At 45.6% G+C, this 15,516-nt stretch overlaps 1 protein-coding gene across 1 annotated transcript in view; it reads right to left on the bottom strand.

Annotated features, from left to right (window-relative positions):
• Positions 1-6,015: 6,015 nt before the first annotated feature.
• Positions 6,016-15,516, bottom strand: part of ESR1 (estrogen receptor 1) — a 249,106-nt gene continuing 239,605 nt past the window's right edge. Inside the window, exons 8-9 of the mRNA XM_082668953.1 lie at positions 13,061-13,244; positions 6,016-8,886 (exon numbers count right to left, since the gene is read on the bottom strand). Coding sequence (XP_082525079.1) covers positions 8,652-8,886; positions 13,061-13,244 — 419 coding nt within the window. The 3' untranslated portion in view covers positions 6,016-8,651. The remainder of the gene's footprint in view (positions 8,887-13,060; positions 13,245-15,516) is intronic.

Genomic DNA, 15,516 nt, shown 5'->3' with positions numbered 1-15,516 from the left:
AGGGCACGTAGAGCAGCTCCCAGAGGCAGTGGCAGGACCTCCCGCTGCTGACTGTGCTGTTCCCTTGTCCCTGCCACCCCTCCAGCCTGTGGTCTGGTGCCCTGGGTATTGACACGTGCTCTTTCTGGTTATAAATCTGGGAGTACTGAGGAATCTTTGCAGCTTACACCCCATTGAGCCTGAATTCATGCAGCCGGTGAAATGTTTCTTTCTCTGGCCTTTCCCACAATTACTGATTTCTCAATGAAAAGACATCTGATGACAGGTTGCGCGGCTGCGGAAGAGGCTAGCGGAGCGCTGAGTCTGGGAAGGCACCCAGAGCACTGTCTATTCCAGGGCCTTCTGGGGGACTGGCTCTTGGCAAAGTCCGGAGCTGGACGCTTCAGAGTCCCTTCCTCTGCTCCTAGCTGGCCTGGCCTCTGACGTTATCCCACCCCGTTTCGAAATCACTTTTAAAAATGTTTGCCTCCAGGGCTTCCTTGCTGCAGTTTTTGTTTTCACCTTCGTCTAGTTAGGATGAAAGTTCCTATTTTGTCAGTTCTACACAGATACCAAGTGCCTGAGACGTGGGCGATGGTCCTGTTCCGGGGCTGTGAGCTAGGAGCTGGTCTTGGGGCAAGGGAAGGGCGTGAGCCTGGCCCAGGTACTGTCACACTGAAACAGGCCCTGCTGCCAGTGAGGGTGCCACTGCCTCTGACTTCAGTGTCTCAGGTCAGCAGCTAGAAATAGAGCTGCTCCTGGTGCCAAGGGACAGATGAAAATCACTCTTCAGCTCACCCACTGTTCCTGGCAGAAACCAGGGACAGGAAGGGTGCCTGGGTGACCTCAGAAACCAGGAACACTGGCACCAAGTTCCAGGGGCGTGAGCAGAAGAAATGTTTCTCAAACTTTCCTACCCAAGGTCCACCCACTAGCGAGAGAGGGGGACACATTTCTCCAGAAGTCGGAGGGCATAACATGAAGCATCCTGCCCAAGTGCCGTATTTCTAAGAGTCACATTTTGCCTTAAAAGTTCGTGGGAATTTTTCTTTCTACTCATAAAATGTGAAAGCTTGTTTAAATACAAAAATTAACACTTTCTCTGATCTTGAGTACAATTTCATATGTACTCTATGACTTTTAAGTAACCCCTAGGAAGCCCAAACCCCAGTTTAGAAAGTGCCAATCATGTTTCAGGTCAGGAGGACTGATCCACTGTCCGCCATTCAAGAGATGTCTGATCTTAGGAAACTTACGTAACTGTATGAATGCTCAGTTTCCTCATCTGTAAAATAAAAATGATAATATATCTACCCTCATATCACAGCTGTAAGGATGACCTGCAAAAATGTGTATGAAGCTGTTATCTGGTGTAGTGAAGCCCCCCAAAAATGGCACTTGTGTGTGTGACCCTGCACGTGTTGTGACTCGGGGTTGAAAGGAAAATCAAAGATCATTCCATCTGCTGCGATCATTCCATCAACATTTGGCTTGGAGGTTATCCAGTCCATGCAGAGATGTTTCCCGCTGTAAGGAATTCACCCCACCCGTACCTTCCACCAGGTGTCCCAGATTATCTGTAGACAGTTCTGTCAGAAAATGTATCTCTCTCTTGAATGAACGTCTCTCCCCTGGCCTTAGTGCTCGTCTTTTGGTGGTAGCTACAAATATTGCACTCTTACGCAACCATGAATGTGAACATAAAACTAGCTTTGTAAGGCACGTAGTCCAAATAATAAAAGTTACGAAAATTTGCTGCCCCGAGGTATCCATTCTGTATTTTTTGAGAAGCAAATCTAAATATGGCGGTTCGCGGGAATTCTCTGACGGTCCAGTGGTTAGGACTCTGCACGTCCACTGCAGGGGGGCCTGGGTTCCATCCCTGGTTGGGGAACTAAGATCCCACGAGCTGTGTGGTGTGGCCAAAATAAATAAATAAAATTAATTAAATAAATAAATATGGCAATTCTGAATGCAAATGTCCCCAAAGGCTTAAGAATATGTCACACTGGAGAGTGTGATCTGGAGCCAGTGTGTGAGTGGATCTAGTCCCAGTCAGGCACTCCAACTTTGACAAACTCCCACAGATAGATTTAAAAGTTCCACAGATTGCTAAACGTTCTCCCAAAGCTGGCTGAGTACTGGAAATAAACACACAGCACCTCTAGACAGCTCTGTTCCTTAGTAGCCCCAGAAGGATAAGACAACACACGGGGTATGTGGAGAGGGGGGCTTCCAGGGATGGCCCAGTGAGGAGACTGGTAAATCCTTGCTCCAAAAAGCAACTATAAAGCTGAACAAAACTGACAAACACAACCATTTCAGCACTCTGCGAAGTGGCCAAAGGCACACAGCAATATGAGAAATGTTTACTCTTAAAAAAGTGCTGAGATGGGCTTCCCTGGTGGCGCAGTGGTTGAGAGTCCGCCTGCCGATGCAGGGGACACGGGTTCGTGCCCCGGTCCGCGAAGATCCCACATGCTGCGGAGCGGCTGGGCCCGTGAGCCATGGCCGCTGAGCCTGCGCGTCCGGAGCCTGTGCTCCGCAACGGGAGAGGCCGCAACGGTGAGAGGCCCGCGTACCGCAAAAAAAAAAAAAAAAAAAAAAAAAAGAAGAAGGTGAAATAAATACATTACCAGAGAAAAACAGAGAATTCATTGCTAGTAGATTTGCCCTACAAGAAACACTCTAAGAATTTCTTCAGACTGAAAAAAATGACACCAGACATGTGAATCCACAGGAAGAAACGAAGAGCCCTGAAAATGGTAAATATGTTGATTAATATTAAAAAGTCTATAAATATATATATTTTCTCACTTCTTGTCTTCTGTAAAAGATACAAAGTTGTGTAAGCCAACACATATAACATTTTATTGTTGGGTTTATAACATATATAGATATGTATGACGATATTAATAATGTGAAGGAGAAGTAGAGAATGGAGCTATATTGGAGCAAAGAGTTCTATTTTATCGTATCAAATTTAAGTTAGTGTTAATCTAAAATAGACTGTGATAGGTTAAGATGCATAGTGTAAGAGTAACCACTAAGAAAATAATTGTAAAATAGTAAAACAAATCAACAAAAATTAAAATATTACCCTAAAGATATTTATTTAACCAAAACAAAGGAGGGGCCGGTAAGGAGGAATAGAGGAATGAAAAAGACAGGAGACATGTGCAAAGCAGCAATAACGAAATGGCAAATGTAAATCCAATCCTATCAATGATTCCGTTCAATGCAAATGCTCACAGAGCATAATAACCATTATAATAATGATGGCTAACATGTATTGAGAGCTTTCTATGGGCAGGTCCTATACCAGGCACTTGAGACATTTATCTCTTTTGATCTTCATAATAACCCTATGAAGTGGGTATTGTTCTTATTTACATTTTAGATATGAGGAAACCAAGGAAAATCTGGACTGAAGAACTTGTGCAGGGATAATAGAACAAGAAAACAAAATAAGTTTCTTGGAAACCAAATGACTCAAACAATGAAAAACCTAAACTCATCCTAATAATGAAGAGAGTGCAGACACTCAGCTGGAGAGGACTCAGGAAAGGGAGCAGTGCCAGCGGCTGTCCTTAAATGCTCTCTGTGAATTAACCCGTGTAGTCGTCACAGCAACACTTCCAGGCAGGTGGCACTATTAGCCATCTTTACAGGTGAAGAAATTGAGGCACAGGGAAATTACCTTGCCCAAAGTCACACAATAAATGGTAGAATGAGGATTCAAACTGACTAATCTAGCTGCAGAGCCTATGTGCGAATTATGTTGCCTCTCAGTTAGTCACATTATCTCCTCCACCCCCACACTGCCAATTCACCAGTTAAATCACAGAGAAAATGGGGAAAAGAGAATAAGCAGGTATCTCTCTCTGCAAAGGGAAGGGAGTCGTGAAATGGAAACCAGAGGTGGGATGGGGTGGGGATGAACCACTTTCCTGCTTCACGTGCATGATGGGGGAGAGGTTTCCGAGCAACTATGTAAGTTTCAGATCATTCATTTATCCATTCACTCGTTCTTTCTTCTTCCCCGCAAAGAAGGGGTTGGGATCAAGCATTAGAAAACAACTATTTTAATGAGCACCTCATATAATCTTCACAATTGCCCTGTGAATTAGGTGTTACTATCACCATTTTGTTGATGAGGAAGCCGAGGCTCTGAAAATTCATGACCAACGGTCATAAACCTTGTATGTGCCGGAGGCAAGAAGTATGGCCAGGGCTGCCTGATTCTAAGGGCCACACATTCCCTTCTGTGCCTGGGTTGGGGTGGGGGTGGGTAGGTGGGGTTGGAAGGGAGCCTGGCATCAGACGGTTCATCCGAATTCACTGTGCTCTACAGATGCATGTCACCACCTTGATCCTTGATCTTGGGCAGCCGGTGCTGAACCACTAGCGAGAAGGGAGCTGACAAAAAAACCAAACGTCTTTCATTTAGGTCTTTATTTGAACACCAAATAGGTAGAGAAAATTGTTTAAGGTGCTTGAGCATCCCACTGGATTCTTTACTTTCTTTAAGGTGCAAAAGAGGTTTACAAGTGTGTTTCATTGAACGAAGCAAAGCTGCAACAAAACAATCACATCAATAATAGTATATGCGTCGGCGAAAGGGCATATTAATCCGTCACACACAATTCGGCATTTGAGCTTTTCCCCATAAAACAAGAGCTCTACACTGAAGAACTTGTAGTGCACAAAAAGCATTGTTTATAAGCTGTGAGAGAACATAAACTGGCATAATGTCACTTATTAATTCAAGTCTCTATGACCAATGACCTCTCTGTGAATGCAAAGGGGTCCGTGCCTCAGGCACCTGCTCATGGGGCTGTATGTGGTTTCCAGGGTACACAGCTCTGTAAAAACACACTGAAGATGGGTTTGAAACATGGCAGCATTTACATATTTAAAAAGTTCAGGCACATTTGGATGCAAAAAAAAAAAAATAGAAATTTTTCTTGAATCTCTGAAAGACAGTGCAAATTGAAGTACCCTAATAGAGGCAGCAGGTACTTAGGAAACAATTTTAAGTGACTTAGAAAGAGGCCACACTCACTTTAATCCAAATGGAAAGGAACTGCAGTTAGAAACAGAGATAACACTAATGAAAAGGTGGATATTTGGGACCACAGTTAAAGTCATTTGCTCCAGCTGAGAGTAAGTGTTCAGGGAGTTCATCCCGGAGGTGTGCAGTGTCATCTGAATCATCCTCCCAAGACTTGCACCAAAGAGAATCACGGTTGTCTCAGAAGCTATGTATGACTCTGTTTGTCTTTCCAATAACCAGCTTCCTGAAGCAAATTTGCCTGTGAATATCAGGCATTACTGTGGTCCTAGTGATCACTCCCGGTATCCACAGTCCAACTCAGAGTTGGGAAGGGATTTGGAATTGGTTTCATGAACCAGTGGCCTAAATCAACGGCCATTTCAGTGTATAAGATTTTAACGCAAGAACATCTTAATGGGATCAGAAGTAAATTATCAGTAAGTCCCTTATTTGTTCAGCCCCCAAAAGGCATAGGATATGGCATGGTTAAACATAGTTGTAAGGTTAATAGGGAAATCTAATCAACGACTACACTTCCTTAGGGGCTGGATTTTGCAACCTACGTAGGGTCTTCTCTTTGGATGAACTAGCCTCTCTGATTGTTGCATGACAGCATTGCAGAATCATTACCGCAAGCCTGGAGCTAGGCAATGGCTAAAAGAAACACAGACCACTAGGTATTCCTTGGACTGTACTGCAGATGCCACTAGTTCTTCCCTAGAACTCAAGCTGCCATTATATCTGAATGGCTGTCAGATACAGCTATTTATTTGTGGTTAACAGGGCACAAGTGAAATACTGAACCCTGGTGCATACCCCAGGTGCCAGTATTGATCTGCTTCAAAATACTTTCAAGACTCTTATTATGATATTTCCCATTCTTCAAATTCCTAAACCCACGTCCCCACCCTACCCTCACCCACCCACCCCACCCCGATCCACCATGGCTTTCAAACTTTAAATTGTCTCAGAGCGGGGGGAGGGAATACAGCATGTTCCCTACACCCAAGAGTAATGTCAGCGGCAAAGTACCAGCTGTCCATTAGTGGCACTTGAAATAAGAAGAGACTTTAAAAATTACTTGAAACTCCCGGGCTAACATACCAACCATCTGGTGTTCTCTGCCCCATTTCAAACGTAGTAGTAGCTTAACATGAATACAAACATCTCAGATGAATAATGTAAAACCCTTCACTGGATTATTGTTTGGATTTAGCTGGTATTACATCACCTATAGTCCTAGAATTTTTTTTGTTGTTTTTATTTTTTTTAAAAGAAAATCTAAGTATAAACATTAAAAAGAACCCACTGACCCATTCACTACTGTCCAAAAATATTACTACTTATATTTTGGTAAAGCAAAATTAGCTGCCCTGAATAATTTTCCTTTTCAGGCATAATCTCTGCTACATATGATTGTCTATCATTCAGGATCCAACAATAGGCATCTGGATTAGTGCTATTTTGTCTACTGTGGATATAAAAGTTGATATGAAATGTGATCTTCATTTAAATGAATAATCACCAGGCCTTAGGCATCAATGACTACATCACAAGGTAGTAATACAAAAAAAGTAAACATTTTTCCTTGGTTTTGAATGTTAACCCAGTCAAATTAAATCCAGAACAGAATTACTACATTCAATTGTCTGACAAACAAGCATTGCAATTTCAAAAAAATATATATTATACTATATAAGGTGCTTCTTAAACAAAAACAACAGAAGAATTATGTTCTAAACATTCTTACTGCAGATACTGATACATAAAATTGCCCCCCAATTTAGATGCACTTGTGAAAACAACTGTTTTTTTTTCTTGGCCCTCCCAGGTTCCCAGTCCTTTGGTGATCACTGATTGGGTCATTGGAAATGGATGAAATCCACTTTTGAAACAGGCATCCCAAGAGAAGCCCTAGAAGTTTGGCTGGGTTGTTGGCTAACGCATTGCCTATCACTGGGGTTTGAGTTAACAGACGATGCGGTCACCAGAGGAAACCAAACTTTCTTTTTAGCTGAAAAGGGGAAATAATCCATAATTGCTTTAGAGAAGCAAAGACCCAGGGAAATCTGCCCTGTGGCTGGAGCAGGCCTCTCTTGTTTAGCCTATAGATTTAAGGATTCCTATGGCCCAATTCTGGTCTTGCCCTCTTGGCTCATGAAGGTTAATGAAATAGACTCTAGGGAAGTTTGTTTGTTTGTTTTTCCCTCAAGGCCAAACCCTGATTTTTGGATGAGCTCTAAACAACCAAGGGCAGGCGTGGTCTGACCAGGCCCCAGGCAGCCTGAGTTCAGAGCGCTCAGTCCTGGCCCTGTTCCCCCGCCCAGAGTGTGCCTCCAACCTGGGCCATGCGGGGAAATGAGGAAGAGAAGGACTGCCCCATGGACCCCAGGGCAGCCCCGCAGTGCAGTATGGGGTCTGCCAGTAGCACTCCTAAGTGGCTGCAGCCTGTGGTAGGGCCACCCCGAGCCTCACAGTTTTATCCAGTTTCTGCCCTGCTTTCCTCTTTGGTCTCTAGTACCTGCAAGAATCATGCATGTTTACTATTAAGCCCACTGCTCCAGGGCTAAAAGTGTCACCAGGGTGCCTGCTCATTTAAACTGCCCTTGGTCATAGCCTGGGCACTACCCCTAATTCACCTTGTAAGTTACACACCAGGAAGAGCCGAGCAGAGCGCCCTCTGCTGATAAGAGTGAGATCACACCAGAACAGGTCCTGAAGCCCATTTACTGCAAGTTCTGGGGGGTAAGGGCTTTCTTTTATAAAATGGAAAAAAACCCAAAAAACAAGAACTTATCTCTCACAAAGGAACTGGTGTATGTGGAGGTGACTTAACTGGGATCAACTTGCTGTTTTCCATGGGTCCATGGGAAGCAAGAATTGGAACCCATGACCTATACCTAGTGCTCTCAAAAGCTAATGGTAAAGCATTCAGCAAATCTGAAGGTGCAGTGTATTTAGTTGACAAAGTGTTGACGGTTAGGGGCTCTTCCTTCCCTGTGTGCGTCTTGTATTCCTATAGGGGAAGTGGGTGCACAGTCACCAGATATTCTGCTACAGCCATGCAACAGAGCAGCAGCTTTAAGGTCTGACTTTACTAAAATGATATGTTACTATAGGAATACAAGAGGATGTTATAATGAACCCTGGACCTAGCTTTCTCCAAGTCAGCAATTAAAGGAGCCACTTTCAATTCTTTCCTGTGGCTTACGCTTCAATCAGATCCATTAAAAAGTGCTTCACGTTCACGGAGGTGAAATGTCCACTCTCCAGGCCTTGGGTCACAAGTAGCTAAAGTGCACAGTCATCTGAGCCCAGCTCGCAGACGGAGCTCAGTCATGAAACGCTCAGGGAATCCTCATGCTGAGTAAGGTAGCAAAGGGAGAGAGAGAGAGCTGTTAACAAAGAAAGTAGCCCTGGAATAATCCCTTTGGCTGTTCCCAAAAGAAGGTGTGCCACTTAGAACTGAGCAAGCAAATGAATGGCCACCCATATTAGAAAGCCAGCGCTGGGTGCATGCCAGAGTGTGTGCAGGGGCAGAAGTCGGCTAGAGTGATGCACGATGTGGATAAAGTGCGACAGGGATTCTCAGAGCCCTGGGGGAGCCGCGGAGCTCTCAGATTGTGGTGGGGAAATTCTCTGCCTCCCCCGTGATGTAATACGTTTGCAAGGAATGTGACAAAGTTGAGCCGGCGGTGGCCAGCTGGCTCTGGTTCACGGCCTCCGTGGGTGCGCTCCCGAAGTTGGCTGGGGCGTGCAGGCGGTGGGCGTCCAGCATCTCCAGCAGCAGGTCATAGAGAGGCACCACATTCTTGCACTTCATGCTGTACAGATGCTCCATGCCTTTGTTACTGTGGGCGGGAAGACACAGACAGGACCGCTTTAGACCATCCCCAGATCCAGGACTGCTGAAATGCCGAGGAAGGGCAAGTGAGAAAAACCCCAGCGACACTGATATGCCAACCTTTCTTCCTATTTAAAGAGCCAGTTTAGGGTTTACTATGCAGGTGAATTTCTTTCCCTCTATCACAATTACATCTAAAAAGAGAACAGATGAGATAGGCTACCAGGTAGGAAAGAGTTTTTATTTTTTAATTTAATTAATTAATTAATTTTTAAATTGTTATTTTACTTTATTTTTTATTAATTTTTCTTGGAGTACAGTTGCTTTACAATGCTGTGTTAGTTTCTGCTGTACAGCAAAGTGAATCAGTTACGTATACATATATCCCCTCTTTTTTAGATTTCCAGGAAAGAGCTTTTTAAACGTGCAATAAACCGTTCAAGAAGTTCCCTTGCTTCAAACTGTTCAGTTGCTTCCCGTGTAACTCAGAATAAAATCTAAATTTCTGTCCGTGCTATGCAAGATCCAACTGACATGGCTTGTCCTGCCCCTCTCCCTAACCCACTCCCTTTAACCACCCTAGTTTTCATGCTGGCCCTAAAGAAACAAAGCAAGACTTCCAGACTCAGGGTATCTGCCCTTGCTGTCCCCCCACCTGCATGAACTTCCCCCAGATCTTCGAATGCCACCTGCTCTGAAAGGTCTTCCACGACCCCAGTGGCATTCGGCTCAAGACCCTGCAGGTTTAGCGGTTGGCTTTCATGTTACTGTTTTTCTCCCAGCACTATGACAACCTGACCTTCTCCTATGAATGTATGTCTTGTATGTATGTTTATTCTTGTTCCATAAGCATGTGCACACACACACACACACACACACACACACACACACACACACTGCCAACCTGCATCCCAACACACACTGTGCAAGTTCAGTGAGGGGCTGCAATTTGTCCATCCCGTAGGTCTCCAACAGTGGCAAGAACTGGTAAATGCTCAGAAAATATGGGCTGGACGGACCTAGGGAAATGCATGTAAATGGTGCTTCTCCTCTTACCGCTCTTCCCCCGACCCCCAGCCCCGTCCTCCACCAGCTACATCTCTGCTCTGTCCCCACAACACTACCACCAGGGAAAAAAAAAAAACAACTATTCTCTAGATTGACATTTCTTTAAAAAGAATCATGGATCATGAGTAGACAGACCAAGAACATCCTAAAAAATATTTGCATTTTCAGTAGGGAAAGTCAGCCCTAGCTGGAGACGCGCCATGGAAACATAGCATCAAAGTGATTTGGGCCATATGACACAACCACCTAAATTACGTTTTCCAGTGGGATTTTGTTTTCTTCTTTTTGTTTTAATTTAAAATGCTGTTCAAGTTGAATGCCCCTGGATCTGACACCGTCTTCCTCTTGCAACCTAATGAATCACATTTACCATCCGATGAAATCTGGTGTTAAATGCTCTGAATAACAACATATGGCTGGGGCCAAGCTTAACACAACAGAGTTCCGTGATTCAGATTGGCTGTAATGAGGCACCATAATATTGTTGTTGGTATGTGGGTGTGGGTGTGTGTGTGTGAGAGTGAGAGAGAGAAAGCTCAAAGCTTGTAATAGAATAGCAACTTCTCTCCAGCTCGTCACACAATACAAACAGGAACTCTTGCCGCCGTGGCCCTTGGCCATGTGTTGCCAGTAAAACTAGCAAGGCCTGTATGTGCAGTGCAAATATACTTGGTATTAACTAATTAGGCTGGCTAATGCTGACAAGCAGTTAATGGATTTGAAAATCCAGCAATTCCTACCAACAAAAAAAGACCCTTCATCTGTGATACATGGTTTCTACATCAGTGAAATTCCTAGCTTGGAGTAGAGCTAATACATTTTCTTCAAGGGGAAGGTTACTCTCTCGGTCAGGAAATTTGGTAGGGGATTATGTTATTCTGATCTATCCCCCTCTTCCCTATGTGTAATATTCATCAAAAGAAATGGATGGGAAAGGACTGAAAATGTGTACTCCAAATGCAGTCACCTACTCAACTTGGCCAATGTGAGGCCTTCATCTGTGACACAGGGATTCTTGGGGACTCCCTAAGAACAGAGACTGCAGTCACTTTCTCCCCAACTTTGGCAAGTGAAAGCCATCATTTGTGAATTTCAAATTCATAGGAAAAACCTCAGGTAATTTGTTCATTCATTCATTTATTCACTCATTCACTCAGTAATAATGTTGTGAGCATATACGACATGTAAGACTTCATATACGGCACTGTGGGACATACAAAGAACGAAAGATACATTTATTTTCTCAAGAAGCTAACAGTTGGCAAAGTTATCTCCAGAAAAGGAGGCACCTGGGACTTTGATGGGATGAACTTCTTGCCATTTGACTCAGTCTCAAGGTCTGAAGACCCCTTAAAAATTAATCGAACTCTTTCTAGACACCTTGGCCCTTCCCTCATAGCCACTAAGAAACAGAATCTCTTTTTCATTCCTGGGGTTCTGGTGTAAGCCCAAGGTCATAGAGACTTCATCATGCAGGAGTGTCATCACTTCACCTCACTGTTGTGGCCTTTCTGGAGTAAAGAATCCGATACTTTCTTCATCTCTTCCCTGCAGGCTGGGTTCTGTTCACGGGAATGGTACCCACTAAGCCTCTGGCCAGCCATTTAGAATGGAAACAAGGCCACTTTTACCTTCTGGCACAGAAAGACTCTATTTCCTCTGCTATCGTCCTTCTATAGAAAATATTTATTGAGTAGTTACTACGTGCCAAGCCCTATGCTAGGTGGTGCTGGGTACACAGAGTAAGCAAAATGGGTTGTGATAACTGCCTCACAGAGTTTACAGTCTAATGGTGCTGAAAGATAAAAAATGAGCAGTAACAATGAGGAAGGACAGGGTATAAATCTCACCTAGGTGTTAAGGGTCAGGAGATGCTTCCTGCAGGGAGTCACATCTAAGCTATGATAGATTAGCTTACCGTTCAGGAAGATTCACTCTCTGTGCCATGTGTCCATGATCCTTGACTTTGGGCTGTATCATGTGACTTGCTTGGCCAATGGAATGTTCGTGGACATGACTTAACTAAAAGATTAAAATGCACTTCTCCAAACAGACTCACTTTCTCGTGTCTCTGCCATCAATATGAGAACATGTCCCAGCTCTCCTGAGGCTACAAGGAGGGCAAGAGGCACACGGGGTAGTCACCTGGCCAACCTTCAGGCCTGCAGCTAGATGCAGAGTCTCCCAGCTGTGCCCTGCTTCCATCAGCTGACCCACAAATGTGTGCGTGAGCCCAGCGGAGGGAAACAGCTGCGCAGCCCATCTGCAGCCTGCAGCGGAAGTCCCCCTTGACTCAGAGAACAGCTGATTAGGGCTACAGCCCAGACTACCAGGAAGTCCTGAAAGTTAAGTAAGGCTAGAGCATAAGAAGGAATATAAGCAAAATAAATGGATTTATACTTTCATCTAAAAGCAATGGGAAGCCATTTCAAGGCTTTAAGTAGGAAAGCAATGTGATAAGATTTGGTATCAGAATGATCACACTGGCTCTACTGTGGAGAATGGATTAGAAAGGCTCTGAGTTGAAGACAGGGAGACAGGTTAGGCAGCTGGGGCAGAAATCCAGGAGGAGATGATGGTGGCTTGGGCGAGGGTAATGGCAACGGGGGTGACCAGAATGGATTGAGAGGGATGGAGGAGTCAACGTTGACCATCCACAAGGTGTTTGGACCCAGAGTCTCTCATTTAGAATTTTCACTTGTTAAGTAAGGAGAGTGCAACACAGGAACAGTAATGGATGTGCGCAGTGCTTTCCGAGGACGAGTGTGCTCGCGGACTTCCCCTGATTGGCTGGGGCCGAGTGAACAACCAGACGGGACCCTCCTCCCCTGAGCTGCACGCGGCACACTCTTCCCCGGCTTAGGATCTTGCGCATGCGCCAAACTGAGCGAAAGTATCATCTCTCTGCAGGCTTCTCTGACACCCGCCCACACCCCAGACTGAGTTACTGCCTCCCTCTGCTATCCTCCCACAGCCTTTATGCTATGTGCCGGGAACCGTCCCCAGTGTGTTATCTGTTCTCAGACGTCAGCCCTTCCTGGGCCAGCCGTAGCATATTGTTGGGGGCTTGACTGCTTTACGTCTCTCCCATGGGAAACCCAAGGACGCCTCACCTCATGTGCCTGATGTGAGAGAGGATGAGGAGGAGCTGGGCCAGACGCCGGTGCTGTTGCTGCAGAGTCAGGCCCGCTTTGGCCATCAGATGGATCAAGGTGTCTGTGATCTTGTCCAGGACACGGTGGATATGGTCCTTCTCTTCCAGAGACTTCAGGGTGCTGGACAGAAATGTGTACACTCCTGAATGTGCAGAGAGAGAGTGAGAGAGAGAAACTCAAAGAGGATGAGGTCCGGGAAGCTGGGCATGTGCGTGGGACGTAAGACTGAACCAGTGCCCCTCCCCCCACCCTGCCCCCGCCCGGCAACGGGGAAGTTCGGGATCTATTCGGTCCAGGCAACCATGCAAAATTCCTTAGGAATATACGTGGGTGAGAGCACACGTTTAGGAAACTCACGTGGCCCCCTGTGTGGGAGCCAGTTTCCAGGATTTGTCATCAAGATTCCCTGGAAAGGCACTGTTCGCCTTGGGGCCATGGTGGTTGACACCAGCCACCTCTCCTCTGACACGCCTGTCACCAACGCTATCCTGTTAACGCTGATGACAGCTCCACGAAGGAGGCATTATTGTTCCTTTTCACATGAAGAAAGCGGAGGGCAGAGAGCTGCATTAACCTGCTGAGCGAACTCGACAGGATGGAGCAGAGTTGAGGACGAGCCAGTGTGCTGACTCTACATCCGGTTTTATAACGGAGACGCTAAGTTAGAGACACGTGACCTCTCGGTGAGGTGCACAGAGAGAGCAAAAGTGATTTGCTAAGTGACTGACAGGCAATTTTTAATTTGCTGTTACAGTTCAGGCCAGCTGTGGGGCCTTCGTACTTTTCATCCTCAGCTGAAAGGTTTATGATGCGAGGGTAGAGAGGCCCCCGGGAACTGCTGTATTTCACTGCCAGGCATGTTTTTTTTTTTTTTTTCCCCTCTTGCCTTTTTTCTGGTAATAAATCCTGCTCTCGGGGCCACAGGTAGACTCAAGGCTGAAATTAGACAGTCAGGTCACTCTATCCTTTTGGATAGTATTAGCCCTGAGATAGACAATCAAAGCTTTTTCTGAGTTTGCATATGGAAGTTGTGGGCGGAAGTTCCTTCCTCTAGGGTGGAGGCACTGGGAGTATGAGAATGTGGGACCTGTAAGCGCCATCTTCCAGGTACGTGGAGCTCCCCCTGCAGAATGGAGCCCAGCGACGACCAGCAGAGGTGATAGTTACGTGGGGGAGGCAGGAGGGGGGAGGGGAGGGAAGGGAGAAATCCTGGTTCCTGTCATAAGGTCCTGGTTCTTACTTTTTTCATTTGACCTTAGAGCTTCCATAATGTCCTTTCTAACACATGAATCCATAAATCCCCTGTTTGCTTAAGATAGTGTTAGTTGGGTTTCTGTCACTTGCAACTGAAAGAATCCTGACTCTTTGACTTAAGTTGCGAGCTCAGCCCAAGGAGCAGAGGAAGGTGAATGATTAAGAGGTGAGAAGTACTGAAAGCAAAAGGAGGGCAGGATGGAGTATTCTTGTCTTGGGACCACAACGATGGCTGTTCTATCAAGTAAACACTGCAGAAATCAGCTCCTCCTACCCAAATGCATCATCTCGCAGGGCGCAGATGACGCGGTATTTTTCTCAAGATATACGTCTATTTAGCAACATTTTTTTTTGGTCTTATGAGCCCACTGGCCCACCCGTAAGTATATTTCTTCTCCTCCCCTCCCCCCATCCTCACTGGTATTTTCAAGTTAAAGGCCCCCAAGTTTATGAATCCCCGACTTTGTACTTGTAACGCAGTGACGAGTTACTGCTCACACAGCAGCCTGTAGGTCGGGAATGGGGAAAACACCCACACAGAGGAACTTACAGTACATACAGTTGTAATTGCCTGGAATGGAAAAGGGCTAATATTTAAAACAAATACAACAACAGCAGAACCAGAATGGTCAGGCTCTGGGCTTACAGGCAGTAGAATAGAATAATGTAGTTTTGATACCCGGAGGCACTCTGATACAGAGGAAATTGAGCACAGAATGAGTAAGCAGCGGACAGGCAGTGGGATAAGAAAGAAATTGCTGGATTACTTATGTTCCACGTGGGCTTCTGATAAAGACTGTGTCCACTAGAAAAATGGGCAAATGTCTAGTGGCCTTGGTGTTGGCCGGGAGGTAACGGATGGCAAGGGAGGTGTATGCCAGTGGGCTGGGGGGGTCAGGGGCAGCCTCTCCAGAGCCCCACGGCCACGCCTCTCCCTGCCCTCATGTCATCACACACATTCTAGCCTCACGTCTCTCAGAGGCCCTGCGTCTGGCTGGATGTCCTGGGAACCTGCCCAGGCCACAGAACTGAGTTAATCCAACTTGGATGCTGTGTTTTCTACCAAATTCCTTTTTTGTTACCACCCAGGATGCTGGCCTCGTTCATCAATAATCCCATTCTTGTTCGTGGAAACCACAGAACCAAGGAGCTTCCATGTC

This window comes from Grampus griseus, assembly GCF_964374135.1.
Source record: "Grampus griseus genome assembly, chromosome: 13".
NCBI lineage: Eukaryota > Metazoa > Chordata > Mammalia > Artiodactyla > Delphinidae > Grampus > Grampus griseus.
This window is presented reverse-complemented; position numbering and strand designations above follow the sequence as displayed.